Raw genomic sequence first — 21,210 nt, 5'->3', positions numbered from 1 at the left:
CCCATTGCTAATGGTTCTGCGATGATAAGGAAGTACCAACCTTACCTTGAAGTACGAGGGTACGGGGGAAAGAAAAGGCCAAAAGGGACCAAAGGAAAAGTGAATAAAGTGAAAAGCTTCTAAGGAATGAAAAAACGATTTTCAAAGAATGGTAGAAAATATCTTTTTAATGAGATTTCTCTCTACATTTCTGCGGATAGGCTTTCTAATAATGTGACGTATCTTATATTTTTTACTGAAATGTTTTGACTGGTTAAACTCATCTCAAACGTTTTTGATGTCGCTCATGGTAGAAAGCCTCACATAATGACTGTGAAATGAAGTCAATCTTCCTGGTTGTTTATCGTGGAAAAGATTATACTTTTATTCAAAAGAGATTCGGTGACTCAATCGTGTTTTTAACCTGAGTTTGTTAAGCCTAGAAATCCAGGAGTGTTCGGGCTAAAGGTATGCAAAAAATGACTTATAGTAAGAGAACCAGAGATGCTTGGTTATTAAAGTGCTGTGCCGTCGATAAGAGATTGCTCCAGGCTGCCCTTAACAGACGCGGAGCCCGGTGCGAAAATAATAGCTTCGCTCTTTAGCCCCGATTTTTCTCCTCTGTGAGAGGAAAATCGAAAATTCAGAAAATGAAAATCACGGAAAATTAGAATAAATACAAGAAGTACCCATGAAAATTCAGAATGAATGAAAGAAATAGTTTAAGATTTGATGAAAGTTTTTAGAATTCCAAAGTTGATAAAAATTCAGAATGAATGAAAGAAATAATTTCAGATAAATGAAAGAAAGGAATTCAGAATAAATAAAGGAAATAGTATCAGAATTGATGAAGATTTTCAGAATTGTGATGAAAATTCAGAATTCATGAAAGAAATTATTATGACCGTAAATGCAGCCCCGCCCCCACCAAAACGCGGGCCTGTCGCACACCACTAAAGGCAGCTATGGATTGCTCTGAGTTCTAAGTTTTTTTTATCAAGTTTACATATACATATATTGTTGAAAGTTACTTTTGAGTCGCTTTTCTCAGTCAGCATGTTGATGCCACGACGTGAGGTTCAGTGCATGCTTCATGCTTATCTCTGCAGCCGTTGATTCGATAATACCTCAGAAGCCACTAAACGCTTGGCAAAAGACGAAGTACTGTTTGATTAATTGCAGAGCCACTAATGATGATCACAGTGAATTCCATTACTTCTGGGTACCTTTAGTACCTTTAGCCCAAACATTCTTATTAAATTTGACGAGTTGCCCTCTTTAATGCATTTGAAATTTCTAACTAATCGTAGGTAGGTGGTTCTCTCGCTAAGTGTATAGGGTACTCTTTCGTTATAACCATTTGGGGCTTTTTTTTGCCCTGGCGAATTTTCTTCGAATTTATGCCTCCTGTTTAGTGTTAAATATTTTCTTTAGTGTGGTGCCCATAAATTTGTTCTTTTTTCGGAGCAAAGCGTGCGGAAAGAAACAAGCTAAAATGCACCAATTTAGTGTCGAAAATGCGTGGTATGGTTATAACGGTGGAGTACCGACTATGTGTGAAGAATCGCAATCGCCTAATTCTCTAGCGAATCAAATAGAATTGCATGACCAATTTGTATTTTGCTCAAATTCGCTACACATTCAAGTGCTATAAATATTAAATATGGAAATATTTGAATTTTCACTAATTTTCTGAGCTTATTGGTGGTGCTACAAGAACTTTGTTTAATCCTGAATGAATGAACGCCAGGGTCTCTGCCACCGGACTTATCCCGTTGCCGAGATCTCTTCCAGCCCAGCTTCGTGGCAGAGTCTGGAACAAAGTGAGTGAACCTAACAGTCTGAGTGTGTAGCTAGTGTTATGCCTGATATTTCAGTGCTGCCATCTATACTTCAATTTGTGAGTGAAGTGTTATGATTGAATGATTTATCGTTGTAGGACTGTTGCTCTCTGTGGCGAGACTTTTTAACGAGTAGATCGGCTCGCATTCGCGCCTTGAAGTTGGGAGCCACAGAAAACCAACTTCAGCCGACCACCACTGTGGGGTTCGAACCCGGTTCCTCGCATCGCGAGTCCGTCACTATAACCACTCGACCACCACAGCGGCTTTTGTTTAATCCTGTAAAACATCAAAAATGTGGCGCTATTTGGATTTTTTTATACAGCCACTTTTTAGACGCAATATGTAAGTGATAGATGTCAGTGAGAAGTGTATTTTTTGTTTATTAAATATGAAAAATGTCACATCATCAAAAATGTAGAGGAATTACAATGCAACCGAAGAGTTAAGCCGAAAATTTTAGAATTAAAAGAGCTTGTTAAAAAAGTGTGACATCATATATTACAAACTGCAACTCATTCCAAGGTATTTGTATTTTCTATTTCTATGCCTTCTCTTACGTCTAAGATGCAGTAAAACGAAAAAAAACTGATATATTTATCGACATCAATACCATAGATATAATATTCGTTTCATATTTTCTTATTATGGGTTAAAACCTCTCAAGTCGCAGCATTCATTCAAGAAGAATTGAACGTTACGACATCTCATGTACAAAACGAAACAACTAATGCACTTCAAGGTTTTCCAGATACGAAACATTCAATTCAGTTTCGTTTTGACCAAATGACAAACGGGCTTCTTTTAGTAGAAAGCCACATGTTTTCGATCACGAAGAGTCCGGTATTGATCTATTATGGGCAGTTCCTTCATATATATATATTTCTTTTGCTGTTTCGAGACCGATACTCAATTAATAGGAACTTAGTTCCAATGTTTCCAGTTGTTTTTTGTCGAAAAAATCCTTGTTACTATAGCAACAAATATATTTGTTCTTCAAGAAAAAAAAAAGAACAAATATTTCAGACATTTCGATTATAGGAAACTTTTCGACTGAAGTCACCAGACATATTACACGTCGTCAATCCAATTTTTAACGCTTTTCGTACATACCAAATCGCACATTTACAGTATAATATCATCGAGATTGGAAAATACCGCTCAAAAAATTGAATCAAAATTCTTTCTTGTTATGGTTAGAATTTTTTATCCAAGGATTAAAGCTCCAAAATGATATTTCATGCAGAAAGTATTTAAAAAAAGCGTTTGGCCTTAGTGTGACATCGCAAAAAATAGAATTTCTTCGAGTTTAAAACGTGACACCAAACAAGCATTTTTATACATATATTTTATTTAGCAAAAAAAAACCAAAAAAACATAAGAATAAAATATTCTAGTGATTCCACTGAAAGACGCTTTAGTTTGGAACTAGTGACAGCATAAAATGAGGTTTTCCCTTAGGAGACAGAATACTGCCATATTCATCTGTATAACGTCTCGATATGCCAATTTCTTACATTCGGAATTTTACTGTAAGAAAAGAAAATATAAATTTCTTTTTTGTACATATATATAGTATGTATTTTATTTATTTTTTTCAAAGAAAATTTCCGTCTAAGGATTTCTTTTGCCATTCAGATTTTTTATACGAATTCTGTCAAAGGATGAAAGATATAAAATGACTGTTTCTCTCTTATATCGTTCCTTTTTCTTCTCTCAAAGTTATGCGTTCTATTTTCTCTTATTCATGTGAAAAGATGCCATTCTTTCTAGAATATTCTACTTTAGCACCGGCTTCTGTTGCGTTGTCACTTTATTTGTGTTATCTTAGAATTTTTTTTTGAGGTTTTTATGCTTGAATATAGAGTCGAGAATCTTGTTAGAATTGCTTTTTGCTTTTTTTTTCAAAGTTATTATACCATCAAAGTTTTATGGTGAGAAGATTCTGGGCTGAAAGAACTCTGTTTGGTAAAAATTCGACTGAAAATGTTTTGTCGACAACTGTGGTAGATATTTTCAGTAGACATGACAGAGGAGTCATTGTTCAGAGGCGACAGTATAAGACTATCACAAGCAGAGTTTAATCTCGAATATGGCTAGTTAGACAAAATAATTTACCGCCAAATGAATGTGGTTTATAGTAAAAGTGACCCACTTTTTGGCGATATTGGTGAATGAATACTCGTCATTAGGACAACATTCTACTTTCTATTTACTCCCCAAATAAACAATTCCATTGTGATTTGATGAAATGGCAATCGGGAGCAGGAACCCCGACCACAAGTATTTTTTATTAAGTCGTTAGGTATTTATTTCCTGACGTTCAATGATTAGTTTTTCCGGCTAATCAGCTGTCATGCGTTTGAGTATAGTTACTCGACATTTATTTCATTCCAGTGATTCCTATCATCAGATGTTCGAGGGTCTTGAAACAATGATTTCTTTGAGATCTCAGCCAGTATGGCTGATCAGCAAGTAGATCAGCTCAACTTGTTGGAACTGTGATGCTGAAATCACTCATTCCGTCTAGCTAGACTGCTTTTGAATTTTATTACGCAATATAGACAGGTAGTAAAATATAAGAAACTCGTGTTGTCAAACCAAAACGGTTTATACCGTCGTCTGTACATAATGGCCATCGGCAATTTTAGACGCTCGAACTGCTGCAACGGGGGTGTGGAGTTCATTACACGGATCTCTTCATTAAAGATCTCAAGGTTCTCTCCGTTTTGCGGCAACAGCAAAATGAAGAGATTTACAAATCAAATACATTACCAACCAGTGGTACCATTCCGTATGGTATACCTCGACCATCCAATTAGTCTCATCACGCGTGATAGTTCATCGCAAATAGAGATACGCAATTTCTGTACCTCTGTATTTGTATTGTGTATTTTTATTATTTCTCGTACTATTTATTTTGTTGCACGTCCTATACGTACTTCCAAAGATTATTTTAAACCCATGCGGTTAATTTTATATAAAGTTTAACTCTTAGGGGCGCGGAAAATATATGCAAAATTTATATAAATACATATATATATTATACCTAATAATAATTTCTTATTTTTCGTAGGAGACTTAGACGACAGAGATAATCTAAACACTGGTCCACGGGTCGGACAGATGGTGGATAATCCTATCGACAACAGCATCGAGCAAGAAAACAGGTGAGGATATTTATTTAAAAATAATATAGAAATTTTAATCTTAATTTTTTAACTATGAAAATTTTGCTTCAAAACATTCTTAAACATATTGAACACAGCTTCTTCGTGGTAAGTTCAATTTTAGCAAATATAACGAACATACATCAAAGGTAAAAGCCAGTTTACTCTTTTTTTTAAATAAACATTTTAGTAACTAGCAAATCTCCCTCGAGGCGATGTTAAATTAAGCATTAAAAATTGGATGATTACTTCTGAAACGTTAATTGCCGGGAAAATAGAACGTCATTAAACACGGCCATTAATTACGCTTGATTTTTTGATGGTTTTTATTTTTATTTTATTTCTCAACTTTAACGTAAATGAAAAAAAAAATTACTCTGTTTTTTTCCGCTTGATTATCTGTATTCGAATTATTTCGGAGTTTTTCATTATTTTAAAACTTCCTTGCTTTTCTTTTTACTTTTCTCAAACATTTTTTTAACCCAAAGGCGTTTTTCTTGGAATATTCTAATTTTTTTTCTGGAATTTTAAAATTAACGCTTTTGTATGTATATTTTGCTTCATTTGAAATTCTTTTCATTTGATAAGTTACTGAAGTTTAAAAAATATTTTCAGTTATGTTTATTTACTTTTTCTGATGAAAATATGCTATAGTATTGGTTGAATTTTGGTGGTATTCCCAATTCCAAGAAATATGACGACTTTGTGCCCATGTTAACCATGCTCTTAAATCGTCCAACTATATCTCCAGCGCATAAACTAACCGTAATGCGAGACCTCGAACCAACTACAAATGAGCAAATCAATAAATCTCGTGGAATAATTTAAGCACACCTGAAACCGACGATGTCTCGACATCTTTAATGACCGTAAAACCCAATAAAACTGAGTTAGTTAATACAAATTATGATGGTAATTCAATTCTGCATGATCGATGTCTTACATATATTGTCAGCACAAATAATTAATAAATTTTGAATATGTTAAAATGTAGAAATTATTCGCAATTTTTTTTTCAGTGATTTTAAAAACATGGAAACAAATCTGAAGCCTGGGGTTCACGATGAAAATGAAAACTCAAGTATGTTTGATTTGACAATCTACATGTATCATACTAAATCATATCTAAATAGCATGTAAAACATTGTATGAAATTTTTTGAATATTTATATTCTAAATTTCGATTATTTCCATCATTGTTTGAAGTTTTTTTTGTTGAAATAGAAATTAAAAAAAATATATATACTGTAGTGTATAAAATATCGTCTGTATAAAATGCTTATATATTCTGCTGATGTTTGTTTCGCCATCTATTGCACATCTACGGCACTATGGAATTTTATCTAAGCTCTCAATATTTACATTGCTGTTTGCATTCCGTGTTCAGTTATTGCCATTTATTTCTTTGAGATTTTTTTTTTCTTTCTTCACTATTTTGATCTGAGTAGAGAGAGAGAGAGAGAGGGGAAATACCGAATTTTGTATCAAATCATGAAATCATAATGGAAATTTATGAATTCATTTTCAACCTATGCCTATGCATTTACACAATCAACAGCTTTCATCAACACATAAATTTTAAATTCGGAATTTCTCTTTCTAAAACTAAATTTCATGGCATGTCTCTGTTTTTGCTCATATTGAAAAGTGACTAAGCAAAACATCTCAAAAGGACTAAACAACATTGGCGAACCGTAGAATGCAAGCAGCATAATGAAAATATTCAGGAGCTTCGGTGATATTTCACTGTGTCTAAGTCATCGATGTGTAATAGATGGCGTGATAAATGAGACCACAATAAAATTCAGTCTAAGAACGATGTACGATCTAAAAAAAAAACTCCGAATGGGTGAATGAGAATTTCATAATTCATATTATGGGTCTTATTTGGCACCAATGGTAGATTTATTTTTTGCCTGAGATATAGTCTTCATTCTTCCAAACGCTATAGAATTCGAGCAAATATCTCGAAAGCTGTCAAACCATAAGCATGATGCCCCGTTGAGAAAAAGTAAAAGAGATTCAGAGCAATTTTTTTCTCGTGAAGATCGTTTTCTTTTTCCTTAAGGTAATAACTCTATTCAAATTCGAAACTTTTTTATAGCCTTATATATTCTTTTAAGTTGAGTATGAAATATTACAGCTTCTTCGAAGAGAAAGATCTCCCGTCTCACGTTTATATTGCGGTTTGCATAGGCCTCATCTTTTTAAGACGCTCCAGATCGAGAGTGCATGTGAATGGCCTCAAGTGATATATGTGTTTTTCTTACCGATTTTGTTCCTCAGATATCGTCCATACATTTCTTTTTCCTTTAAAGATCTGTTAGAATAAAGAATATATCATTGGATTCAACAGTTTTGTTTTATTCTTCATACCGTATTCTACGTCTTATTAGCATCAAATCAGTTTTTTAATTAGATGGAAACATGGAATAAACACGGATATATATGTTTGTTTGTTTTTAGTTAATTTTGTTGTCCTGTTTTTGTTTCTTAAGGCTTCTTGTATATAGAGAAAAGTTTGACCAACATTACCAAAGATTCGGGTGAAACGGTGAAAATGAAGTGTGAGTTTCGTGGACGACCTACGCCTGATATTTCGTGGTTTAAAAATGAAGCGCCTTTGGAAGCTGAGCGTGGTAAAATTGACGTGAAGCGCTACAACCCTGGAGGTGGGAAAGTTGGCTCGAGGCTCAAGATGGTTCATTTGGATACTCATGATTCCGGTTTTTACAAATGTGAGTCTTCCAACGGAGAGCATCGTGCTGAAACGACCGGAATACTCATCGTTAAAGCGGGTAAGTACTGATTAATTTAATGCGCGAGTATAATGTCATCGCACCCGTTTTTTAAGTTAACATAATTTCTTTGGATTTTATTATTTATATAAATCTTTAGCATTTTCACTTGTATGATGTCATATATTGGAATTCCTATTGCCCATTTCAACCTTAATTTTTCAACAAAATTTTCAATTTGACTGAAATAGGTTTTAACTGCCAAATCTTTAACTCTTGCAACGTATATTGTATAACCCATTATGATTCACCGCCAAAAAACCGTATTGAAATTACTATTTTTTTCTAAAAAGACGGTTGTAAATTGGTGCTTTTAGCATATTTTTAATTGAAACAATACATCAGCACAGCAATTTGATAAAGTAGATTTTTTAATTAGCTAATAAATAGTTAATTAAGGGTAAAGTACACAGTATTGCATTGATTTTAATGTTATCTATAAACAGATAAAATCTGGCTTAGCAAAGTTTTTTTACCTTGAAATTCATCTCCATTTATATACCATGAACTTCATTTCCATTTACCTCAATTTAGTGCGCTTTTTATAAACTTCCAATGACGTAAAATTTCAGCAGCTCTCAGAAAATGACACCGACAAGGAATCAACTCTTTCTACATAAAAAGATACTGTAGTTGTTATATAGCCATATTTTGCAATGAAAAAACACTGAAAAAAATTGAGGAAAGAAATGGGGTATAATGGGTCTTTCTTGACCACGCATTTGCCACATATACTCAAATAGACAATGGGCGATAGAAGGTTAATTATTTTTTATCACAGTGATTTTTATAACTGTGGAATTATAGAATTTTACAAAATATAATATTCCACGGGACATATTTTTATTTAAATTTTATTTGTAAACTTAATTAAAATCTATACCTCAAGTACTTGAAGATGAATGTATTTAAATAAATAAATAATAAAATAAATCATTCTTATAACCTAATTCTATTACCGTGACGGATTATTCAGAATTTTATCTGATTATATAAAGACAAAATCATCAGTGTCTACGACGTCGATTTGACAGTTAATTATTCACACAACCGAAATGTGATTGTACATAATATGAAGTAGAAAACTCCAAAAAAAAAATTACAACTTTTTATAAAGGTTTTTATTATACCAGTGCATATCATCATTCTGTGAAAAATTTGGAATATCATAAAAATAACACTTGAATATGATAATAACCTCTTGGTGAATATAAAAAAAAGGCGGCGCGCTCAGAATCGCAATAAATTGTATGCCTCGGTCTAATTAGCCCTCGTATGCAGAAAATGATCGTGGTGCGACAAAGATGATCAAATGACTTGAATAATAAATGTTGCAAATTAGAATTTTAATCGAACAATTCAAGCCCTTTTCTTCAAATTAATTAAAAACATGTTTACCATGGCTTTTTATATCAAATTAAGAACTGAAATTCTTCAATAATTTATTCATTTCTGAATTAATTTAATCAGTTGTTAACAAATAATTAGATTATATGAATTTTGTTCACGTATGTAATGCTTCTAGCATACAGGATGTTTCACAATAAAGTGTCCGAAGAACAAAATATATCATGACTGATTGCAAAATTAAAGTAAAATATGAAAAAATATCAGTAAAAGATGAAAAATTGAGCTATGGTAGTTTCACTCCCGTATAACAATAATTGTGGGGGGGGGGGGGTGAACATAAAATTTGAAACTTCTATAGGACTCCTAATAAAAAATGTTAATTATTGAAATATGAAATATGCGGATTTTCCTATTTTCGAAAATAAAGTTATCCTGTTACATTTGAATGAAAAATTTTCAAGATATTGACGATTGAAATTCTTAATTTTTGCCACTAACTCCTTGTATTTCTTTTTAAAATCTATCATTTTTCGTACTGTCATTTCCTGCCTGTAATCCGGAGATTATACGCTATAATTATTTAAATTTCTCGATGCTGATTTTATAGATTTGTACAATCTCCATTTTTTTGAGAGGGAAAAATAATATTTTGAAGGGATATGCATGGAATAAAAGTAATATTCAGAAAAGGAATAAAATAATTGAAAAAAAAAATTAAAATAGATGGCTATAGGTGCTAGTAAAATTTCCATTTCTTTGTAAAAAATCGTGACCAACAACACATACCATTCCTGAAGATTTCATATGTGGTTGTTAGAACTTTGCAAATATGGATTATCTGCTGCTACAGATTGTATATGCAGGAAATTACAGTACATATAATTCTTACCGTCTTCGTACAAGTACACCTTTACAGTTATTATTGTACTCATACCACATCTCGCTTGCTCTTCTTCACAAGTTTTGACTGAGCAAACCAGGCAGTATTCACCATACAAAAACGATATCTTAAAAATCCAAAAAAAAGTCATGTCTTAAAATTTCCAGAAAAAAACCACATCTTGAAAATCCAAGATTTAAAAAAAAAAAAAAGTTCGAAATCCCCTTTAATCCCTTCAAAAATCACAACCTGTTTAAATAAAATTTCCCATGATCAATAACATTGTATCAAATAAAATCAAGCCCTTTCAAAACCCATCTTTTATTCCACTTTCAAACAAAACAGTAAAAGCCGCAGCTTGAAAGATGCCATCTCAGAATTAAGCAGTTATGGAAGGGTAACACACACACATGCAAAATTCATAGGAACAAAAAACCAGTAAAAAAATAATTTTTTTGTTTCGTTACCAACAAAACGCCATCTTTTTCATTAATAACGGCTGAATGAAGGAAAATTTCTTTTATGCATGCAAATTGTTGTTGGCTTTAACGTGCACGTGGAATAAGAAAAACAACTCACGAAAGAAATAGAGAATAACAAAAAATATCAATTTCAAAAAACCATCAAACATGTAATAACCCACTTGCACAACACTGCATACCTCACTCACCATTGGCCACAGAGTAAGAATAATATATCTTATTAAGATTTATATCTTTAGTCTATGCCATTGGCACATCTTGGCTATTTCGGAAACTTTGCCCCTCCGCCACTTATAATATCCTCCGTTACACAGGGCACAGGGTGTCTTGTAAGTGCTGATGTGACCTTCACCTCATCGAACGTCCGTCGTAGAGGTACAGTTTCAATTTAAAAGGCTTAAAAGGCGTTCAAAAACAACCCTGGATAAAAATACAATGTGTAACAAAGTAAAAAAAAAAATCTAAATTTTTAAACGCTTCCCCCGTCCTATAACTTCCAATTAAAAAGTTGTTGTCCTGTATCTCCTGAGGCCAACTCCCCTCAAGTTTCCAAGTTCAATATTCGCTGAGATATTCGAATTAAAAAAATCGGAGAAAAGTCGGGAAAGGACAGGGCAAATGAGAGAAAGGAGCGTTGTCCATTAGTTTGTTTTCTGTTTTTTCATAGCTTTTCTCCGATTTTTGAATAAAAATATCTTAGCGAATATTGCATTTAGAAACATGGGATTTTTTCTGTAGACCTCAGGAAATACGCGGCACCAACTTTCTAATTGGAAGTTAGAAGACAGGGGGGACCGTATAAGAATGTATATTCTCTATTTTGTGACACATTGTATTTTCACTCACAAAACTGATACAGGGTAAATTTTGAACGCCTTTCGAACATTTTTTAAATTGAAACCATACGTCGACTGACGGTTGATGGGATAAAGGCCGCATTAGCACTTACAGGACAACCTTTATATAATCTAAAAAAAAAACGATACATTAAAAATCTTAAGAAAAATCATGTCTTAACATTTTAAAGAAGATAATATTATAATATAATTATATAACTATTATATAATTATTTTATATAATATTATAAAATAAAGATTAAAAAAATTTTTTTTAATGAAATTTAAAATAATATTATTTTAAAAAAATAAAAAAGCTATTTTTCAAAATATAAAGTTCAATATCTGTTTTAATCTCTTAAAAAATCACAAAACATGACAAAATTAATTTGTCACGACCAATATTTTAACAAATAAAATCACAAACCAGTTTTAGAATCCATTTTTTATTCTATTTTCCTCTGATTACACAAATTTTCAAATATCGATAAAAAAATATTTTTTTCATAAAAAAAAAAAAAAAAACAACAAAAAACAGTAAAAGCCTCAGCTTGAAACATGTCATCGAAGAATTAAGCAATTATCGAAGGGTTGACACAACACACACACACATGGAATCGTACGTAATTCTTAGAAACAAAACCAATAAAAAAAAAGTTTTTTTTCGTTTCCTTACCACCAAAACGCCATCTTTTTCATTAATAACGGCTGAATAATAACAATAATAAAAAAAAAAATCCTTTTATCCATGCAAATTGTTGGCTTTAACATGCCCGTGGAATACGAGAGAGAGAGAAAAAAAGATCTCGAAAGAAACAGAGAATAGCAAAAAATAGCAATTTCAAAAAACCATTAAACACACCCCACTTACACAACACTACATACCTCACTCACCATTGACACATCTTGGCTATCTCGAAAACTTTGTGTCCCTCCGCCCTTTATATATATATATATATATATTGGAGCTCCCCCTTCAGGTAAATTGCGTTTTGATACGTAAGAGGCGGATGCTAGACACACACATCCATATACACACGAAGAACACAAACCAAGAAGAAACAACGCCAAGAAAAAAAAAAAAAAAAACTCTATCGATTTTGCAATTTCTGTCGCTAAAAGATGAAGATTTATAAAGAAGAGGTTCATAATCGGAAGAGGGAAGAGCGGAAAGGTCCAAAAAAAAGAGTCTCTAGACCCATCAAGACCTGGTCTAAGACATGAAAAAAAAAAAGGTTTTCTTAGATGAGAAAGAAGTGAGAGTCGAGTTAATTTGTTGTTGGCTTAGCGGTTACGACCTTTCCTGTCTCGTATTTTGAAAATGAAAACGGTCTAACCCATTCATGGCCGAGTTCTTTTCTTACCCCCCCCCCCCCCCGTAAATAGCTATTTTGCTTGTCTTCTAGATTACATATTAAGTTTTATAAATGTGTGAATAACGTTATACTTTAGGGGATGTGCTTGATCACCACCCTTTTTTTTTCTTGTTACAACCAAGAAAAACCCAATAAATTCTTACTAAATAGGTCTTGGGCAAACGGTAGTAAGTAGATTAGCGTGTTTATTAGACTTCGGAGAATTTTACACGAGTCTTAAAGACTTTTTTTTTTGGATTATTAGGAACAGAATATTTAGTTTTTTTGTTATCTGGTGTCAAAACTTATTGTTATTTATGTAGATCGAGTGATCAAAGTGAGAGAGAATAAAGGAAATTTTTGAATTTTTTTAGGTTTTTTTTTTTTGTCCATGTGATTATATTAGAAATTGTTTTTTGTTGTTGTTTTTTTTTTTTATAGGACGGATGCATTCGCCATCGATGATCCCGAGTTTCCCGCCGCCGTTTTTGCATTTTCCTGCTTTGGGTGGAAGGTAAGTTTTTATGATTTTTCATGAAATGTCTGAAATCGTTGATGAGTTTGATTTTGTCGACGGAAGACAATATCATTTTGAAATGCCTTAGCTTAATTGAGAACTATAAAGACTCGATGAATATAATTTCAAGAATTGCACGTAATAAAACGCCGAATATTTTCATTCCGTACTGCAAGTGACATGCACCATGGCTCCAATCTTCTTCTAGGTAAGAAAATGCATTGTTTTGATCATGAGAGCTTTCAATAATTTTACGACATCTTAGGGAAACATGACATTCCGTATAATTTATATATATTTATCATCATTCCAACTATATTTATAGTTTGAGAAAAAAAAAACACAGTAGCCTAGAAAAAAAAAATAGACAATATATATCAAAAACGAATATAAAATTAAAAAATACAATGTGTATATATATATGATGAGTATAAAAATGTTAAAAATGAATGAAACGAACGAGTAAAAATTCAAATAATAAATTGTAAACGAGTGAAAAAATTCAGACAATAACTCTCATGAATATGAAAAACGTTATAAACTGATAAAAATCACTAATATAAAATGTAAAAAATTGCTGTTCTAGAACCCTACGTCTCAAAAAAGAAAATCAACATTTATAGATTGTTGTTGCATGATCCTGCAAAAATCGGTTCATAATCAAGATGATTGGAAGTATTACACTTTCAAAAATATCAGTGAACTTAGATCTCAATAATGCTGTTAACTTTTTCCCAAAAATCGATTACAGATTTTTTATTAATTATTTATTATTATTTTTTGTATCGACAGTAATGACACATTTCCGGAATACGCCTCATATTCACATTCTCAACCAACTCTCAGCTAGCCTTATTTCATTAGCTACGCACAGCTGATTTCAAAAGTTGAAAGTAGTCACAATAACGTGACTCAACCGTGTAGGAATTCGGGAAGATATTGAAGCAGTGTTCTTCAACCTTTTTATACCGGTGAAAACAGTAGAACAATTTCGTGGACCGGTGGAAAAGGGAGAAATAATTTGCGGACCGGACAAAAAAAAAAGGAATAAATATGGGAAATGATTTTTGTGTGTGGTCCGGAAAAAAATAAATATGGAAAATAACTTCTGGACCGCCAAAAAAATGAGTAAATATTGAAAATAATTTGTAGACTCTGGCAAAAAATAAATAAAGATGGATGGGAAAAATAATTTGTGGAACCAGCAAAAAAGAAATGGAGAGATAGAAGAAGTAATTTTCGAACCAGTACGAACAGAATACATTTGGAAAAAAATTTGCAAAAAACAGGAGCTGCAAAAAAAAGGGATCGGAGTAATATTTTTGCGGACCTAAAAAAAATGAATAAATAGGAGAAATAATTTGCTTACCGGAAAAAATTAATAAATATGTAAAATATTATGCGAACTTGCAAAAAATGAATTAATGTGGAAAATATTTTGTGGAGTAACAAAAGATAAATAAAAAGGAAAAAATAATAATTTTCAGACTAACCAACAGCAAAACAAAAATAAAAACAAATTTAGGACCATTTAATTTATTTTTTCAAATCTGAAATTACGTAGCGGCCACAAAGATTGGACGAAATTTTTCAGCGGACTTTCAAAAAATTCGTGCGGACCAGCGATTGAAGAACACTGAATTAAAGTAAACATTAAACGAAAACATTAACCATTTATTCAATCTATCACTCAAAAAAATCGCTGTTTTTATATTAATATTTTACATATCACCACGAATGATTTCAATACGATCCTAGATAGCGGATCAAGCTTCAGCAACAACAACTACTGTCATCATTTATCAACATAAAATGGGAATCGAGCAACACTTTCTTTTCCGATGATCGTTTGATCATCGCGTGCTACAAACCAGTCATCTCGATAGATACTCATATTTCACGAATGGACGAAAATAAAAAAGAAAAAAATATATATATTTAATAATACAGTAGAAAATTTACTGTTTAAGGCTGAGTGGTGCATTTTTGTGATGGACCGAGATGATGGGAAGAAGGAAAATAATAACGCGGATACATTTCTTTCTGTTTTATTGTTGTATCCATATCACCGCGAGAACGATGCCACATGTTTTGAGGTTCAATGTTACTTGGCAGTTGTGATGGATTGCTGATGCAAGGAGTGTTGTCAACGCAATGGATCCCCGAGCTATACCCAAAACCATCTTCAAGTAAAAGATTAAAGGCACAAGCTTCGGCCAAAAGGATTGCAGAGTTCATAGAGAAGGGATTAAGGGACAAGAAGGACACGAGATATATTTATTTCTTCATGGTTGGCTTTGGATTCATTGTTTTTTTTTGTTTTTGTTTTTGCGTTCATCTCCTGGTTACCTATCCTTGGCGAATGTTCCCCTCACTCTCTCTCTCTCTTTCTTGTTGAACATAACCGGGATTCTATTTGGTGAGGTTTTTATTATTTTTAGACAGAGAGAGAGAGAGAGACGGTCGATATACGTATACAAACTTCATTGCGATGTTTTTTTACCCAATTTATTATGGATTATCTTAAAAAATAACTTGAAAAAAAAAATCCGAATTTTTTTTGAGAGAGGAAAATCCATTGAACAAACATTGATAAAAACTCTCTTACGGTATAAATAAATAAATATTTCAAACAGTACTTTGAGTTGAAAACACGGTTCAATAATATGATTGGGAAATGCGCGAATCTAGTGAAAAGTCTGGATGTTTCAAATCAGGAGACATCGTATGTATATTTTTAGTTGTTTGTTGCGCCACCTATTGAACATTGATGACACCAGGTACTATGAAATGTCATCCAAGTCCTCTGATATTTGCATTTGGTTATTTGCAAACTACGGTAAGTTACTGACGTTATTTCTTACCTTTCCACTTTTTTGATACGAAAAAAAACCTGCCATCAAATTTTATTTAAAAAGTTGAGGATTAAAGTTTCATGAGTTGATGACCCGTCATTTATGATGTCACATAGGATACCTTGATTAAGAATTCGATAAGGCCAGTGGTTATTAACCAGGAGTTCTCGGACCTCGTAGTACCTCTCCAACAAAAACTAATTTATTGTTTTTTTCATTTATATAAGGAATATTTTTCGGTAAAGGGGTCCGTATCTTATTGACAAATGGGGGGGGGGGGTTTAATGGTAACATTGGTTCAAAGGGTCCATGGAACACAAAAAGTTAAGAACCTCTGACCAGGCATTGCAATAAAATTTGACGGCCGCTCTCTCTATTTTATATAGGAAAAGCAACGGGAAAAATAAACTACAGTAAGTAAATATGGAATAAAAACAGATTTCAAACATTGTAGGGTGGGGGTTAGTGAAAATTTCACAGTATTTACTACCACCTATGTAAAACAGATGGCGCACCGAACAATGTCACAGAAATTTAGGAAAAATTTTTTTTACCCACACGTTTATCACATGCTAAGACGGAGAGCTCGCGCGACCACTACTTGTATCCATCACAAAAGGAGCACTCGACAACCATGTGACAACTGTGAAATATGCTCGAATTCAAATCAACAAAACTCAACAGGTTATTTAATTAGGGATTCAAAATACATTGCAAGTATATGAAACTTAGCATAAACACGGAGCACTTTCGACCGTTACAATGATCACCCCGGTGCTCGTCGTCAGCAACGGGTCGTAATTAGTACAAAATCTTCAAATCATTAGTAAATAAAATTAATAATTCTATTAAAACCAAGTAAAACAATAGGAAAACAATTCGAAGAGAAACCAAATTAAGATATAGACAATATATAAATTTTTTGCTGAAAAGTACTCCCTTTCTCTGAAAAAGAATTAAAAAAATAAACTACGTTGAATCCAATTACGAAGCAAACGCCGTTGAGTGGAGTAAGAGGAGGCAATAAACTCATGGATCTTTTTTCTCGAATAAAAAAAAACTAGGAATGAAATTAAAAATAATAATAATAATAATAAGAGAAGAGTTCGAACGAATTAGTTCTAATAAATGAGGGGAAATGAGGAAAAAAAAATTAGTGAAAAACGTTCGAAAATTAAACGTAAATGAGATGCATGAAAATAATGAGGAGAAGTTGATTGCTCAAAAAATATATGTACTCAAAAAAGAAAAAAAAAATTAATAAATAAAACAGAGAAAAAAACGTGAATTAATAAAGATCATTACCCATTTTCAAATTTCATGTATTTATCTAGAGATATTGCATCCGCCATTTTTGATTTCGAGGATTGTCTTTTTTGATTGGTATAAAATGATTGACCAGTTCGATAATATTACAGCCGAATATACGGGTAAACCGGTTCAGTTCTATTTAGAAGCTTCAACTTATGAAAGAGAGATGGCGCCAAAATCATTGCATGACATGACGCTTACAAGGTTCATGACGAAAATTATCAGCGTGGCCTTACACCTTGGTACATACGGGATTGTATTTCGGCGAACTGTTTGCCCTGCATTCTTATTTTTAGGGGAAAAAATTTCTAATTACTGACTTATGAACTTAAAGAAGTTCATATACACAGTGGCGTATTTACAGGGAAGGCTTTTTTTAGTGGGATGTAGCTCAGGGCTGGAAGTTCAGAGGCGTGGCAGATTTGAGGAATGAGTTGCCAACAAAATTAGTGTAATAGAAGGTTGGCGAAATTTCTGTAACCCTCAATAAGTCCACCTCTGCTCAGACAGCAAGGGACTAGGTCAGTGAGTGACTAAAATAGTAACCTAGAGAGTTTGCAAGCACGTGAGTGAGCAAAAGAGTGACTTGAAGCGTGAGCAAGCATGTGAATGACCAAACGAGTGACTCTAGAGACACAGTTGTACCTGCAGGAGTGGGAGGGGGGGGCAAGAAGGTTATAATACAGGGTGGCGAATGCGAGGAAAGAGTAGTCAAGAAAATTAGTCTAGAATGGAAGAAGGGTGGCAAAATTCATGTAGCCAACAGGCGGCAAAATCATAAATGAACCTCTGGATATAGATGAATATTTTGATTCTAAAAAAAGTAATTGAAGTAAAACAAAATCCAATATTTCGTCTGGAAGACTAGTGAAAATGTAGCTATTGTACTAGCGCCATCTGTTAAGACAAAGTCAAGTGGATTTTGCTAAATTATCTGAATAATGAACAAGTTTATGAATGTTTCGCTGCTATATTTCAGTGGATTGCTGTGGTATGTGTAGACTGCATTGTGAACGAGTGACCTTATACTCCTTATACTGTACATTACAGGCTACGCCAAATTGTTTGTTGGTTTGTTGAGTGGAGTATCTGTCACTAGCAATGCATATATGCTAAAAACTTGATTATCTCTATATTACATTAAAAAACATAGCTAGAAAGTTCTAGCACATAGGGTCTGCATAATTTGTTCTATATGTATACAATCCCTCAAACTATTTATGACATTTTAAGTAACCGCCCGTCATTTGAAATCATTACAATTGGAAGTATGTTTCTAAAGTGAACTATTGCAGAGATAGTCCGCTGGACAAACAATTTGGAACATTTTTATATAATAGAATCACTCTTCATATATACAGCTTAGACGTGGTCTGTAACAAAAAAACTAATAGAAAACGGTTGAATAAACGACCGAAATGCCTGACGTGTTGACAACCGTATTGAGGTAATTTGTCAGCAAAGTGTTGCACGTTTGGTTTCCGTCCTTTTCTCACGACAGCTGGTGGTCAAGGCTGGACTTCTTTTTCCTTCATCCTCACGTTTTTCGGAACAAACTGGAAAAGAAAGAAAGAAAAAAAAAGCCGTCATAAAATACTTTCCGACAGTCAAGAATAGTTCCTTGCAACTCCTAAAAGCTTTCCTCCATTTACTTTTGTTTAGTCCTGGAAGTCCGGACGGACTGTGTTCCGTTTCTGACGGGTGTTGGAAAGACCACGAAGATAACATGACGTGGAAAGTGACATGAATGAAAAGCAATCTTCCTAATAGTCCTTTAGAATTAAGGTTATTGATTCAACTTGGTCAATAAATGCTATACGAAAGTCAACGCAGTTTTACCTTCAAGCGATCAATGAAAATAAATATCTAGTAAATATATGGTTTCAGAACATGTGAGAATGATATATTGCGTAACAATTATTTCAACCCTTTTAGACAACTAAACATTCGTCTAATAGAATACCGACTATTATTAGTTACTGAGTAACACTGATTTAAGTTTAGTTATCCAGGGTTAAGTAATATAAATTAATTGAATAATAATTGTTTTTTAAAAATTATTGTGAAAATTCTACTCATGTTTACTTTTTCAGAGGCTTTCAAAATCTTAGTTTGTTACCATGATATTATTTTCAAGTAATTACTACTCACCAATGTTTTTCACAATTTAGCACATACACAATGTCTACCGACATCCCTCGGACACTGACAGATTTATTTACTTATATACACATCTCAACAGGCCAGTATTGCCCAGTTACAGACTTGGGTAAGAGAAGAAAAGACAATAAATATAAATGGTTCACGGAATACATTCAAAAGACCGATACAAAATTATTTATTTATTGGACTGAGCACAACACATAAAACATACAATCAAAACAACAGAGAAAAACACAAAAAAATAGCATTACGATCGCACAGACACTCTGTGACCCCAAGGGACTACAAGTCCTTCCAGTGGGTCAATATAAATTAGATTAACGAGTTAATTGGATTATGCAACAGCCTTTTGTTAATGTACTAATTGGTTAAATATTAACTATCAAGTACTGAATAATTAAGCGAATAAGAATGAAATAATAGTTTATCAATGTTGCAAACATATTTTAGATGAGAATTTGTTAACTATAATAAAAATCGAGCATTTACTTACCTCTCTTATAATTATGGTCAACCCAATACGAAATACAGATACTGTATATTGCGCGATTGGTCTGCATGTTCAGAGATTGAAGAAATACGCTGTCGCTTTTGTATCACAACATCATGTTTTGCAATAAAATTATTTAATTTTCCACTTTGCTTATTCCAATTTTACACACATGATCAAGAAACACAAAAATTCGTCGCAGTCTATTCCAAGTTTAAATATACAGGGCGTATAGGTAACAGGGCGCATGGCATTTTACTGGCGAACCGTTGATCCTAGAGGCATACTTTCAATTAGAAAAATTATCCAAATAACGTGTGGTACTGTGTGTACTGAAATATGTCATTCATGTTGCAAGGGATTGTATAGTTATTAAAATAAAAATGTTAATTTTTTATACGGACACCCTTTTTACACGGACAACCTTTTCGAGACCGTCCATCCCTTAGGAAAAGAGCGCATACCATCCCAAGATGGTCTCTCTGTGGGTGGTCATGTCTGTCTATCTTAAAAACCCAATTAGAAAGTTATTTCCCTACCTCTCCCGATGCCAACAAAAAAAAAATTTCACGTTTCTAAGTGCAATTTTCACCGACATATTCGAATTCGGAAAAACGGAGGAAATTTGAAAAAAAAAACAGCATTATAAATGCGGAGAAACCGTTTTACCCGTTTTACGAAATACCCTGTATGATTAAAATTGGGAAAAATGGCTATAAGAAAAATATTTCGCTATTTTGAAGTAGTGTATTATCCACAAAACGTCAGACATGGGAATGTTTACATGTCTGAAGAGATCATTAATAAACCCCGAGGAAGTGTTTCTTGCACTTTTCCTTTCTTGAATGGGTTCAGTTCCGGACCAGTAAAGCCTTCTAATGGAGTGGATCGAGCGACGGAAATGATCAGAGCCCTCGTCAAGGTGGGTTCACGTTAAATGAAGGTTTCAGCAAGATGGATCCAGCCTTCCAATATGGATGAAAAGGAAGGAAGGAAGGATGCATGGTGTGGATGTTGGAGAGCATTCGTTATGTGTGTGTGTGCGGGACCCCGTCGCTGCAGGCCAGACATAAAGATTACTACTGTCATAGCCGATTGGTCCTTGATAACTTAGCCATACTCCATGGGCTGCTTGTCTGGATAGGATGTGATGGTTGGGAAAACGGGAGTTTGTCTCCAATCT

General features: G+C 33.3%; 1 protein-coding gene across 1 annotated transcript in view; it reads left to right on the top strand.

Moving 5' to 3' along the window:
• Positions 1-21,210, top strand: part of LOC149065561 (tyrosine-protein kinase transmembrane receptor Ror-like) — a 90,765-nt gene that overhangs the window by 54,375 nt on the left and 15,180 nt on the right. The window contains exons 2-5 of the mRNA XM_089253787.1: positions 4,897-4,990; positions 6,010-6,071; positions 7,489-7,788; positions 13,133-13,205. Of these exons, the coding sequence (XP_089109913.1) occupies positions 4,897-4,990; positions 6,010-6,071; positions 7,489-7,788; positions 13,133-13,205 (529 nt within the window). The remainder of the gene's footprint in view (positions 1-4,896; positions 4,991-6,009; positions 6,072-7,488; positions 7,789-13,132; positions 13,206-21,210) is intronic.

This window comes from Pholcus phalangioides, unplaced genomic scaffold (genome assembly GCF_987345545.1).
Source record: "Pholcus phalangioides strain wild (caught in Gottingen) unplaced genomic scaffold, Ppha-v1.0 ptg000039l_1, whole genome shotgun sequence".
Lineage (NCBI taxonomy): Eukaryota > Metazoa > Arthropoda > Arachnida > Araneae > Pholcidae > Pholcus > Pholcus phalangioides.
Note: the sequence above shows the minus strand (reverse complement) of the source record. Positions and strands in the feature narration are given on the sequence as shown.